Raw genomic sequence first — 14,920 nt, forward strand, 5'->3', positions numbered from 1 at the left:
TTGAAAGGAGTGGTAAAATTTTCATATACATAGAAAACAATTTTAGGGGGAGCAAGCAAAAGTGCTTTTTAAAATCTCTTCTCTCATGAATATTAGAAAGAAATATCTGCAGTCTTTAATTTTTTTTTTCCTTCTTTGTTTTCTTCAGGAAGATGATGCTCCTCATTCTAATTATCTGAGGTTCTCTCAATGACAAGCTAAAGCAAGAACAACTGAAAGCTATTTCTGGAACCCTGGATATACAACTTAAATTTGTAGGAACCTTTCCAGAATGAAAACCACATACAGTTACCTTGATAATTGCAAAAGGATGAGAGGAAAGTTATGATGGCAAAAAACAAAGAGCCACGTCCCCCATCTTATGCTGTTAGTGTTGTTGGACTGTCTGGAACTGAAAAGGATAAAGGTAACTGTGGAGTTGGAAAGTCGTGTTTGTGCAATAGATTTGTTCGTTCAAAAGCAGATGAATATTATCCTGAGCATACCTCTGTGCTTAGCACAATTGACTTTGGAGGAAGAGTTGTTAACAATGATCACTTTTTGTACTGGGGTGACGTAACACAAAGTGGTGAGGATGGAATTGAGTGCAGAATTCACGTAATTGAACAGACTGAGTTCATTGATGATCAGACTTTCTTGCCTCATCGGAGTACGAATTTACAACCATATATAAAACGTGCAGCTGCCTCCAAACTGCAGTCAGCAGAAAAACTAATGTACATTTGCACAGATCAGCTAGGCTTGGAGCAAGACTTTGAGCAAAAACAAATGCCTGAAGGGAAATTAAGCATAGATGGGTTTTTATTGTGCATTGATGTAAGCCAAGGATGCAATAGGAAGTTTGATGATCAACTTAAATTTGTGAATAATCTCTATATCCAGCTCTCAAAATCTAAAAAACCCATAATAATAGCAGCAACGAAATGTGATGAATGTGTGGATCATTATCTGCGAGAGGTTCAGGCCTTTGCTTCAAATAAGAAGAACCTTGTGGTAGTGGAAACATCAGCAAGATTCAACGTCAATGTTGAAACATGTTTTACTGCACTGGTACAAATGATGGATAAAACTCGTGGTAAACCTAAAATAATCCCCTATCTGGATGCCTATAAAACTCAAAGACAGTTAGTTGTTACAGCAACAGATAAGTTTGAAAAACTTGTCCAAACTGTGAGAGACTATCATGCAACTTGGAAAACAGTTAGTAATAAACTGAAAAACCACCCTGATTATGAAGAGTACATAAACTTGGAAGGAACAAAAAAGGCCAAAAATACGTTTTCAAAACACATAGAGCAGCTTAAACAGGAACATATTAGAAAAAGAAAAGAAGAATACATTAATGCATTGCCAAGAGCCCTTAATAGTCTTCTGTCAAATCTTGATGAGATTGAACACTTGAGCTGGTCAGAAGCCTTGAAGTTAATGGAGAAAAGGCCTGACTTCCAGTCCTGTTTTGTAGTGCTTGAAAAAACACCCTGGGATGAAACTGACCATATAGATAAAGTGAACGACAGAAGGATTCCATTTGACCTTCTCACTACGCTAGAGGCAGAAAAAGTTTATCAAAACCACGTGCAGCATCTTATGTCTGAAAAAAGGAGGGTTGAAATGAAGGAGAAATTCAAAAAAACTCTTGAGAAAATCCAGTTAATTTCACCTGGACAGCCATGGGAAGAAGTTATATGTTTTGTAGTGGAGGATGAAGCGTTCAAATACATCACTGATGCAGACAGTAAGGAAGTGTATGGTAGGCATCAGAGGGAGATTGTTGAAAAAGCCAAAGAGGAGTTTCAGGAAATGCTTTTTGAACATTCAGAGCTGTTTTATGACCTGGATCTTAATGCAACACCAAGTTCAGATAAAATGAGTGAAATTCATGCAGTTCTGAGTGAAGAACCTAGATACAAAGCTTTACAGAAACTTGCACCTGACAGAGAATCTCTTCTGCTTAAACACATAGGATTTGTTTATCACCCAACTAAAGAAACTTGTCTCAGTGGCCAAAATTGCACAGACATTAAAGTAGAGCAGTTACTTGCCAACAGTCTTCTGCAACTAGACCATGGCCGCTCAAATTTATACCATGATAGTGCCAACATTGATAAAGTCAATCTTTTCATTTTGGGCAAAGATGGCCTTGCACAAGAATTGGCAAATGAAATTCGGACACAATCCACTGATGATGAATATGCATTAGATGGAAAAATATATGAACTAGATCTTAGGCCAGTTGATGCAAAATCCCCGTACCTGTTGACTCAATTGTGGACCTCAGCCTTCAAACCACACGGTTGTTTCTGTGTCTTTAACTCTATTGAATCACTGAATTTTATTGGGGAGTGCATTGCAAAAATAAGGGCTGAAGCATCTCAGATAAGGAGAGACAAGTATATGGCTAACCTTCCATTTACGTTAATACTGGCGAACCAGAGGGACAGTGTTAGCAAGAATCTACCTATTCTGAGACATCAGGGACAGCAATTGGCCAACAAGTTACAGTGTCCTTTTGTAGATGTGCCTGCTGGTACATATCCACGCAAATTTAATGAGACCCAGATAAAACAAGCTCTGAGGGGAGTACTGGAAGCAGTTAAACACAATTTTGATGTTGTAAGTCCAGTTCCCACCATTAAAGATCTGCCAGAAGCTGACTTGAGAATCGTCATGTGTGCCATGTGTGGTGATCCGTTTAGTGTGGATCTTATTCTTTCACCCTTCCTTGACTCTCACTCCTGTAGTGCTGCTCAGGCTGGCCAGAATAATTCCTTGATGCTTGATAAAATAATAGGTGAAAAGAGGCGTCGGATACAGATAACTATATTATCATATCATTCTTCAATTGGTGTAAGGAAAGACGAACTTGTTCACGGATATATACTGGTCTATTCTGCGAAGCGGAAGGCATCCATGGGAATGCTTCGGGCATTTCTTTCAGAAGTTCAGGATACAATTCCTGTCCAGTTAGTGGCTGTTACTGATAGCCAGGCAGACTTCTTTGAGAATGAAGCAATCAAGGAACTCATGACAGAAGGAGAACACATAGCAACAGAGATTACTGCTAAGTTTACAGCTTTATATTCATTATCTCAATATCATCGTCAAACTGAGGTTTTCACATTGTTCTTTAGTGATGTATTAGAGAAGAAAAACATGATTGAAAGTTCTTATATGTCAGACAGCACAAGGGAAACAACGCATACAAGTGAAGATGTTTTTCCACGATCTCCTAGAGGAAGTTCCTTTGACTATAATTACCCAGATTCAGAGGATGATACTGAAGGACCACCACCTTACAGTCCAATTGGTGATGATGTAAGGTTGCTCCCAGCACCTAGTGACCGTTCAAAGTACCGATTGGATTTGGAAGGAAATGAGTATCCTATTCACAGTACACCACTCAATTGTCACGACCATGAACGCAACCATAAAGTGCCTCCTCCAATAAAACCGAAACCACTTGTTCCAAGAACAAATGTGAAAAAACTGGATCCTAACCTCCTGAAAACAATTGAGGCAGGTATTGGCAAAAACCCGAGGAAACAACCTTCTCGAGTGCCTGCGGCACCACCGGAAGATATAAACCAATCTGACAACTATGCTGAACCTATTGACACTATTTTCAAACCTAAAGGCTTTGCAGATGATATCTACGCTGTTCCAGATGATAGTCAGAATCGTATTATTAAAGTTCGAAATTCAATTGTTATAAATACCCAAGGTGAGGAAGAAAATGGGTTTTCTGATAGAATATCCAAAAGTCATGGGGAAAGAAGGCCTTCAAAATACAAATATAAGTCTAAGACTCTGTTCAGCAAAGCTAAGTCTTACTATAGGAGAACACATTCGGATGCAAGTGACGATGAGGCTTTCACCACCTCTAAACCTAAAAGAAAAGGAAGACATCGTGGAAGTGAAGAAGACCCACTTCTTTCACCTGTTGAAACATGGAAGGGTGGCATAGATAACCCAGCTATTACATCGGATCAAGAACTGGATGATAAAAAAGGGAAAAAGAAAACCCACAAAGCAAAAGAAGACAAGAAGGTAAGTCAATTGATGTAAATTTTATTTACAACTTCTGGTTCGCTGTAAGAAGGGAAGAGTCAAAATATGCAAGAGTTGCACCCTATTTTGAAACAGGTGCTTTAAGATTTTGATGTAGCATTGTTTGATTTTTGTCCAAGTTTCTACTTAACTTGCTCGAAACTAGTAATCCTGAGGGGATGAGATGGTTTGTCTACCTAATCAGCTGTTCAATAAGTTTCAGTTCTTTTCACCTCTGTATGCACATGTGCAGTCTCCCATATAAGTAAGTGAAGGCAGAATTTGGTCCACAGACCCTTCTTTGTTAATCATAACATCTTTTTTTTTTTTAAAAAAAAAAAGGGGGGGGGGGGGGGCAAAAAAAAAAAAAGCAAGCTGCTTTATGAGTTCTTGGGTAGAACTGGTTCTTTCAGTTCTTGCAGTTCTGGCTGTTGGAATGAAGTTTAGGGCTGGTGAATGAAAGGGGTGGTTTCTTTTTAATTCTCAGTTGTCTACCTGGAACTCTAAAACTAGAGCCTGAAAAGGAAACTTTGTATAGTGGTTTTACTGACTGCTGCATTTTCCTAGTGTAGGCAAGCAGATAATCAAGTTGCAAGCTCTGCTACCTGTACAATTCTCTATTCAAACAAAAAAAAGGGAACAAAATGCCTGCCCAGTGTGGGTTTCTAAATAATAACGTGACATTCTGCTTGAAAAATGTCTACATTTTATTTTGATCCTTATGCTTTGTAGTTACTTATTTTTTGACTTACTGTTTTAAAAATTATTATATCAAGGTAGTGTTGTGGTATAGGTACTGGATGTATGCTTTTTATACTTTAGATTTTAATTTTAGGCTAGCAATCATTGTCTTGCATATAGTTTTTGTTTAACATTAAACCAGAAGCGTTCCTGGTCAGTTGGGTGTTTTCTTTCTTGTCTCAAAATATGTCAGCCTTTTTAATATTGTCTTTTGTAGCATTTTAAAAACATCCCTTTTAGCTTAAATCTGATAGTACTTGAATAGCATTTAGAAATAAGTTTTGTTCAAGTAGACCATACTAAATTTTACTAATGGATTAAATTCTGAATTGCACTTCCTAGTATGCAGCTGTGATTTGAATTACACATGACTGATTTAAAGGGCACAATTTTCTTAAGGCTTACTCATAACCATAGATAATGATGTCTTGTGGGTATAAAATCATACGGTTAAAAATACTTTGAAGTTATTCTTTTTGGGAAGCTCAAATGTTTTTAAAAATAATTTATATACTTTTGACTGAAATAATCTTGGTACCTAGAAATTGAAATACACTATTCATAATCCTCCTACTGTCTCAGCTGTGTTGAGTTGACAGAAAGTTCCTCTGGGTTGGATATTTATGTTTAAACTGTATAGACCTAGTATAGTGGGATCTTCTCTTTCTGGCATTGTGTCAGGAAACCCCCTCATATCTTTACCAAAACCTCTACTTCTGGCTTTGGCCTGTTGAGAGGGAGCCTGGGTCAGAAGTTTCAGGCTGTTCAAAATTTCTGTAGTGGTTAAGACTCTTGAAGACTACAAGAGCTGTTTCAAGTTTTCTTTAATGTACCTCTTGGTTTTGTTGTTTTGGGTTTTTTTGGGGGGGGGGGGGGGGGGGTTCGTTTTTTGTTTCTTTTTTTTTTTTTTTTTTTAGTTTCAAATTGCGGCCCAGGGCTGATACTTTCAAATTAGTCAGAGAAGACTTTTAATAGTAGAAGTACAAACTATTGTAATGATGGAGAAAGCAAATTTAACTTGATAGCTAAAATGTTCGCAAGCATTCAAAATATCTAAGAATGTTGAGTGCTTAGTGCTTTTGATAAGTAGTGACTTCTATGTGTGTTGACTTGCATTATATTGAAGTGAGAGTAGTTCCAGTTCATGTGATGAGTCATTCTAGTTTGTAATATGCTCATGGGGTTTTTTTACCTGTTGATTTTTTTGCAAGAGAGATGCAGTTTTATTAGTTTTGGAACTTATTCACCATGTTTTCCTGAGTTGTTTTAGATGAGCAGCTAGCAGTCTTTAATTAAAAAAACCTCAGAAATTATTCAAATGATATTTTCCTTGTTGAGCGTTATTTAGTCTATGTGAGGGATGTTAGTGCACCACTATTTACAGTTGACTTGCTGGGGTTTTTTGAGAATTTTGGCCCCTTGAATATGAAAGGGAGAAAGAAAACTTTTGTATTCCTTTCTGAATATCTTAAAGCTCTTACTGATATGTTTTCTAAATTGTTCAGCTGTATGTAAAGGGAACATAAGATACATATGTAACTATTCTTGCTGTAATTGTAGTGACTCTGAAATACAGAAATCTTATGAACAAAATGAATTTGTTTGGAAAAACTCAACTTTGGAAGTCTGAGGTCCTCATTGCCTCTGTCAAAGATTACAACTTGTTCTTTTTTTTTTTTTAAAGTTAATTTTTTTTTTTTTAAATCAGCTTTGTAGTATGCTGTTACTTTTTAAAGCCCAAATAGGATGTAACATTCTTGATACTCCTTTCATCTTTGTTGGTTTGAGGAGTTTGACATGTGGGTTTCTTGTATGGTATTGCAAAAAGCTCCTATGCACAGTCATTTGTGGTTTTTGCACTTCAGTTTTCAGTATGCAAAGCCGGTTTCATCTAGAGACAGAATTTGCCTATGCAGATTTTTACATTTAGAATTTTTTTAAAAATTATGTTGGGGGGCATTGGTTTGTTTTGGGTTTATTTGGTTTGGTTTTCCACACACTCCTCACACACCCCCCTTTACGACAATTACTTTAAAGTTAAACACAGTGAAGGTTTCTTAAAGTGGTATTTACTTTCCTCTTGGAGGTTCTGGAAAATGTTTTAAAGGCAGGCCCAGAATAAGAAAACACTTAAAGATAATGTGTTTCAAGAAAGAGACATGACCTTGCTGAAGGATGCTCATTCTGTCTTGATGCTTTCAGACCCCAGTCTCCCAGCTTACAAGATGAAATCATATAAAGGTGTGGGCACTAGGACAGATAGAGGTAAAAAATTGAAGGGAAGAAGGCAAGAGCTGGATGGGTAGGAAGGAGAAAGGGAGTTTTGGCAAACAGAATAGGAAAAACAACCATTACTTTTTACAACCCTGAAAGCAACAGCTGACTGCTCTGCTGACACATACAAAGCAAACTTTTTAAAAAAATCTGTTGTGAACACATGTTATTAAAGGCAGAAGTAAATACTCAGAATTGTTCTACTTGTTGCTATTTGGAAGCATAAATTAAAATGTTTTACTGTGGAAAGTATAGCAGTGACAAATCTGTGGTGAGCAGGTAATGAATGTTACTTGCAAGGTCCTCTAACATTGCTTACTACCAAAGGAAATTAAACAGTTTAAAACAGAGACCAGTTAAGAGTGCTTTGGTCTGAGTTATTTGCCCATTGTTGTTGTCCATAACACCGTGTTTGTGTTCTCAGATCTTGTTTCTGTATACTGGTAGTCAGAACTGGAAGAACCGTTCTTGAGCTCTGTTTTCATTTATCATAGAAATAATTCCTCTGAACACTTTTATCCCCTCATTTCCCCTATTCTGTAAAACTCCTCCAGAACTTCCATTTCCTCTGTATTGGTGAGGAATCTTCTTTCAATTTTCAGTTTTCACCTTTCTGTGTGGTAACCTTTCTCCTGAAATGTTTTTTCCTTTCGTGATGTCTGTCACCTCCGAACAGGTGAACAGAATATGGCTGCTGCTTGACCTGAGTTTTAGAAGATCAAAAAAGGTTTTGTAGTTCCCTCTGAACTTATGTTTTTGAAAGAGGATGACTGAAACTGTGTATAGTGTTGCAAAGAATGTCACAGCAGTGCATCATACGATCTTAATGTTTGTTGATCTTTACTAGAAATTACTGCCTGACACAATTGTGTGATTGCACCCAACTTCTTAGCCGCAGTTATTGTCACTTTAGGAACCTTTGGCCTATTCTTGTCCTTGGTAATTTCCAGCTAATGACTTTCTACTGTATAGTACAGGTGGTTTATAGTACATGCACATTATAGTACATCCACAGACATGTATAGCACATACACATAGTACATGTATTTATAGTACATGCACATTCCAGTGCATGATTTTTTCATTAGTCTGTGACTTTGTCCTTTTTGTTGTTGAATATCATCCTGTTTCTGTTACTCCAATCGTCACAGTAGTTTTCTATATGCCACCATCAAATGCCTTACTAAAGTCCAGATTGGTAAAACTAGCTGATCATTGTAGTTTCTTTGCCTCTAGATAAGAATACATGTTTTCAGTGGAGAAGGTTGAATCAGTCTAGCATAGTCTGACTTGTGATACACCCATCTTTATCCTATTTTATTTTATTACCATGTTTCTAAATGTTCTGAAAAATTTATTGTATGGCCTTGCATATGCTGTTAACAAGTGGACTGTTAAACTTCTACTGGTAGGGAAGTATATGAAGAAAAGGGGAGAGAAGGAGAAAAAAGCAAGCAGGCTGGCTTCAGAGTCATAGGACTTTTTAGCCAAGTTGGTGTGGAGTTGTATGCGTACACTGTGCTTGAAAGCATGAAATGCCAATATTTGTTAAGCTGTGATGTGCTTTTTTTTCCGCCTATGGAACTTGTTCTGTAGAAGTTTCTCTTATGAGAAAGCACCTAGTCCTTTCTGCTGTTATTATGCAAAGTATCTCTCAGCTTAAATGCATTTTTCAGAGTGAATTCTCCTCTATATCAACATGCTTTCTATGTTTGATTATTTGTTTCCTTACCAGTCTTTACAAACTTGGAGGAACTAAATGCAGAGTACAGTGTTCGTAGGCAACTTTGCCTCAGCTGTTTCCACTTTGCCAAGTTAGACCTCTCCAGCTGTGTGCTCATTTGTCTCTGTCTCTTTGTCAGAAATTGCAAGTGGGAGCTACAAGTAGATGCTTCTCAATTAGAATCTTTAACACTGTAATACTAAGGTCTAGTATAGAACATTATTGTGTGTTGGTTCACAGCAGTCTCTTTAAAAGCAGCAGCCTTGCAGGCCATATAATAAATTAATTCTGTCTTTAGTTTAACTTGATGAGTTTGGAGATATGAAGGAACAGAGAGAAAATGCAGAAGATTTTAGGACATTGAAGGGCAGTGAACATTCCTACAGGATAAGGATCTTGCTGGAGGATGCCTTCTTACATCTCAGACAGGAGGAACTTCTTCATGTGTGTGCAGTAACCCTAAATCTGCAACTGTCATGCAGCTTACACATTGATATGAGGCCCAAACCACAATGCTCCTTGGCATTTCATTGCTTTCACCATGTTCTTCTCATGTGTAGACAAGCTTGATAGAAATATTTTAAAAATTATTTATCAATTATTATTGATATATCTATTATTATTGTTACTACCTGAAATAATTGCAAGTTATTTTTGACCCTTGTCTTAATTTAGTAATTCCCTGTACAGCAGGAAACCTGCCTGATCTGGAAACCTGTAGCTATCCCATACAGTTACAATTGTTATTTGGCTTGTTATTTGGCTTTACTATGGAATTGATGAGTGTTAAAAATTTGCCCATCCAATTTAGAGCTCTTATCTTTGTGAACACTTTGAGATATGTTGAGTGTCTAATTTAGGCTGTATTTTTTTCCTCTCCTGTAAAGTATAGTTGTTTTAGTTTTTATCCTCCCCAGCATATCGAGAACAGCAAATATCCTGAATAAATTTCTGGAAAGGGAAGGGCAGAGCCTCATCTTGAAATAAATTCTGCAGGCTTCTTGCCTTGCTACAGAAGAATTATTTTGTTAATACATTTGTAAAAGTAGGAATAAGGTTTGTATGAGTATCTTTCATTTTTTTGTATGGAAAAAATATTTGAAGTACTTCTAAAAACAAATCCTAGCTACAGAGATCTTGTAAACAATATAGTAAATTAATGGACCAGTGATAATTCTTTGACATGCTTTTGTTATGTTATTAAATATGAATAAGTTTCACTGTTTTTGTTCTTTGACCAATAGTCAATAGTTTTATTATTCAAGTTCTGATTTTTTTTTGGTGACTGGAGTTTCCAGCTGTGTTGTTAAACTAAATCTGAAAAACCACACTTTAAAACATTATGCCTTGTAACCTTGTTTGCAAACAACATTTGTTGCTTCCAAAGATAATTGTGAATTATGTTCTTCCCATTTGCCTTTACACCAAGATGATTGAAAGATGCCTTTCAATCTAAATTAATCTAAAAACTTGTTTCAGTATTTCAGCAAGAAAAATCCACTAGCATCTAGGTGAATTCTAACATATCTTACTCTGACTTGTTTTAGAACGCAATATAAGTAGTACAGGTTTGACATCTATTTTTCTGTGCTTAAACTTGTTTGCTCTCATTATAATTTAAAAACTATATGAAATTTTATGTTGAAACTATTACTGAAATAGTGTCAGGAACTGTATAGCCAATGTGTGTTGATCTCAGTTTTAATAAGACTATGGTAAACATGTGACAAGTGGGAGATCAGCTTACATTTTTGTTCAGCTGTTCTTGTGTAAATTCAGTGGTTGACTTAGCAAAGTACTGTCTACTTTAGAGTGGAATGTGCAGTGATTTTTTTTTCCTTTTCTCCTGAGGAGTATAGGAAATATCAAAATCTGTACTTTCAGTTTTCATCTGTTCAAGTTTAGCACTCTTAAAATATACATTTGGAGCCATATGCCTTCTTGAGCCTCTGTAGTTTAAAACTTACTGTAAAAAGCTGGAACTCTAAAAATGGCAGAAGGCATGAGGGGAAGAAAGAGAGAGCCTGTTGGGGACCATCATCTGCATTATTTATGTGTTGTATAGTTTCTGACGAGCCAGCCATGAATTAGAGGTTACAAATACTTTATTAAGCTGATAAAATGAATGCTGTTCATGGTATGTGGTTTTATAAAGTATTTTAATAGTCCTGAAAATAGTGACTTCGCCCTCCGTGACCCTAGGGCTGATTGCAAATGAAGCAGGCAGAAAATTTCCTTTGTATTAAAAGTAGTAGTGAAGTGTGTAGGGGGTGGGGAAGTGGCTGCATTTCCCCTTTGATGGAAGTGAGAGGGCAGAAAAGAAGGGGAGCCCCTCTTGAAGAGAGAGGACTTGCTCGACTAAGCAGCCCATCCATAAAGGGGTTTGATAGATAGGCTTGGGCAGTTTTTTAGTTTTCTAAGTTAATTTTAAAAGGGTGTATTTAGGTGCATTGTATTCTTGAGTCTCAGCCTAGTTTTTCTCTAGAAGGTGAGTGCTGCTTAGCTGGTTCCCTGGTACCTACAGTCAAGAGGGTTAATCTTGAGTATACTTTAAATCTACATTTTCATGGTTTTATGCTTTTTATAATAATATTTCTAGTTTTGAAATCAAGAATTGGGTGCTGTGCTGTGGTAGAATACATGTTTTCATGTTTACGTTGTCTTTTATTAAGAGGACTTCAGATAATCTTGTGCAACACACATTTCAGTGATTAAACTACTGTAATTAAAGCAATATTGCAGGTAAATCCTTTTGGTATCGGCAACGCAAGGCAAGTTTGGGATTCTCAGAATCAAAATGCTTTCCTGCCAAAATATCTAAGCATCAGCTGGAGGTTTGGCATTAACCTCTGTTAGGGTATGAAGAGAAGTTGTCTTTGGCAAGAAGCAAGTGGTGAAACCCATGCTAGGAAGCTCAACATTAGTACAGCAGCCAATTATAGAAAAAACCAGATTTATATGAAAACTAAGGATTTCAGCTTTATGGTGTTGGGCTTGTGTTTTAATTACTAACATGAAACAGTGGTATGTGAAACAATGAGCTTTTTGCTAGAATTTAACTAACAAAACTTTTGTGCTGGTTCTTGTCTTCTCTAACTTGGTGCCTATTAGTCCTTTTTTATTATGATGTAGAAGAAGCGTAGAAAATGGTCTTTGTGCTTAGATTAGTGCTCACTGTATGCAGTATTAGGTGACTGCTGTATCGTGGGGAGTAGATGTATTGGGCAGAACTACTGAACTAAAAATAACTGTGGCAAAATCATAATCTCTCTGCCAAAATCTAGGAATTTAGAAATGATTCACCTTTTTCAGGTACTGTTTAACTAAATTAATAATTTAATGTTTAACAGTGTCTTTGTTTAAATATTGTTTCATTAGAGAACTTTTAAAAGTTAATTTTACACAGAAAAATTTATTATATTCATTATCTTGACTAGCAGATTTAAAAGTTCCAGGCTATGACTGATGGATTGGAAAAGCTACTGTTTTCTCAGAGTGGGATTAAAAAAAAGCTTTCACTAAAGCTTATTTTTGTAAGAAATAAGACCTGTGGTTTTTTTCCTGAAGTCAGTTGATCTTTTGACAAAGATCAGATCTTTTGCACAGTAACATGCCTTTTCATTCAGAACAAGTTCTCCATTTAAGAAGTCTAGACATGCAACTTAAAGTATGGAAGTCTCAAATCAGGAAATGACACGGTGGTTTTTTAATACCTTAAAATGTTGTTGTTAATTTGCAGAAGTATTTTTTTTGTGAAGATCATGCAGATAGTGTTATTTCCAGGAAGATTTGATCTTAGCTGTCATTGGAGAGTTTACCCATTCACATGCCCCAAAAGAAAGGGAAATCATAAGAGATATTTTAATAAATATTGGACAAGAGAGAGACAAAAATATATAATAATATATAATGGGAAATAGCTGATAAAATTATTATTGTAACTTTGCCTTGTGAAATCCTAATTTCATGTTTATGGAATAGCCCTGCAACGATTATCTTTTCTCCTACTCCTAGATAAGTTTGAAAAGGACTTCAGGGTTTTTTTCCTTTATTCTTTTATTCTTTTTTATTCTTTAAATTCTTTACACAAATTCTCACTTTCAAATTTGGAGATTAAACTGATTGTTTCAGGTAGACATTTAATCTAAGAAACATTTCTGCTTTTTTGAGTGTACAATGTCATACTTGATATCTCAGTCCCTTACAATTATTCTAATAAACTCAAGACGATTATTAGAGAAAAACATTCTTCATTCCATCTTTGCAGACATATTTGATATTTCATGCTATTTCCAGGTATTCTACATAGATAATATTAATTACTATTATAATTGTCATAAAAAATCTGTAAAATCCTAGTTTATTATTCCATTAACCAGACTGCTTTCCAGTCACATCAACAAAATTTGTTTATATTTAATTATGTTATGCTAATATTATGTCTTAATCAGAGAGATACACGCAGTCTTTTTCTATCTGCTGGGTCTGAAATACACAGTCTGAGTGTTGTTCCATTTATTCTAAGATGGGATGTGCGCTGAACAGCTTGGAAAAAAAATTCAATTTGTTTTTGCTTTTTTCATTGCGTTAATGTATGTATCTCTTAAAATGATCTTTCATTCAATATTTGACAAAAACGTTTTCACTGAGTTCTATGTGTTCTTTAGCTTCAGCTTGGCCCTTTCAGCTGCTACTCATTAGAACTGGATACATTTGTTGCCTAAATAAATACAATTTTGCCACTAAAGAGAAAATGGCCAATGAACTAGGCTGAGTACTGGGGACTTGAAAGCAGGGGACTGTCACAGTGGGAAGGAAGGAAGAAAAAGCTGTTTCTAATCTGAAGTCACATGTTGGTTGAACCATTGATGCCTTATCCAAGATGAATAAAAGTTATGCAAAGAGTTGACAGTTGAAAAGAACGCTCTCAGATATTGTCTGCTTTAGTCATGAAAGTTTTTCTGAAAGTTTTATCCTAATCTTTTTTTTCCTAAACTTTTTATTAAATTTTCAATTAATATAAAACTTGGGGAGAAATGAATTGCTGGAGAGCAATTTCTTTCTAATGTTTTGAAGAACTCTCCAATAAATCTTCCTTCCTTCTGAATCATAAGTGCCAAACCTTTTCTAGAAATCTCAAATTTGAAAGATAAGCCTAATTTTTTGTTAGCCTTCTCTTACCATAGTCAATCATGGCTACTCTGCTTCTGATTTCAAGAAGCACAAGCTGTCTTACAAAGAGACATTCCACATAAAAAGCCTTACTTGTTTAATTAGGTTATTGAGAGGCTTTGATTAACAGATTTTTTTATCAAGTGTTGGAGAAGTTCCACAGGTGCTGTAGAGTGATGGCTGGAGAAATGTTCTTTAGGCTGTATTTTCCACTTTCCCTCATAGTGTTCAACTTGAGCTCATTGATTCTCAGTGGGCGAGTCAATCATGAGTATGTACCTTGCTGACTTGAAGTTCTAGGTGGTCTGTAAGGACCAATTAAGTAAATTTGATGGTACAAAAGTCTAGAAGTTAACCTGTGTTTTGGTTTTGTTGTTGTTGTTGGGTTTTGTTTTTTTTTTAACATAGAGATTGCAATTCAAGACTTTTCTAGATGTAAAAAATAGAAATGAGACATGTTTTGTCTTAATAGTTAATTGAAGTGTACTGTTGTTACAAAATTCTAGAAACCTTGTTATCAAATTTATATCTGGTTGTTGTACTTTTTGTTTTTCTTTTATTTTATCCTATTAGATGTTGACTGAAGAGCTTTTATATGAAAATGTGACTGCTTTTAACTAACTTCTTACTGTGTATAAACTTAAAATTCTAGATTTTAATGGTGTTCATTCAGTTTCCGCATTCAGTTGCCGTTGTACAGCCAATTGATTGACCACTTCATATGTCCATCTCTGAATATTTTCATCAACATTCAGAGATGAAACATGGTATCTGATACAATATAATTCTTGTAATCATCCAAAGGTGATTTATCAGTTGACCTGATAAAAGTCCCTATCAGGGAAAAAAAAAAATCAAAACATGCAAGAAAATTCCAAAAGAAACTCATCATTTTATTAGATTTGATTGGGTGCGAACCTCCTTTTGGCTAAAATCCTGTGCCTGTAACAAAGCAATCATGCT

The 14,920-nt window shown here is 35.7% G+C and overlaps 1 protein-coding gene across 1 annotated transcript in view; it reads left to right on the forward strand.

The window, feature by feature from the left end:
- Positions 1-251: 251 nt before the first annotated feature.
- Positions 252-14,920, forward strand: part of ARHGAP5 (Rho GTPase activating protein 5) — a 36,477-nt gene continuing 21,808 nt past the window's right edge. The window contains exon 1 of the mRNA XM_075712469.1: positions 252-4,047. Within this exon, the coding sequence (XP_075568584.1) occupies positions 325-4,047 (3,723 nt within the window). The 5' untranslated portion in view covers positions 252-324. The remainder of the gene's footprint in view (positions 4,048-14,920) is intronic.

This window comes from Pelecanus crispus, chromosome 6 (genome assembly GCF_030463565.1).
Source record: "Pelecanus crispus isolate bPelCri1 chromosome 6, bPelCri1.pri, whole genome shotgun sequence".
Taxonomy (NCBI): domain Eukaryota; kingdom Metazoa; phylum Chordata; class Aves; order Pelecaniformes; family Pelecanidae; genus Pelecanus; species Pelecanus crispus.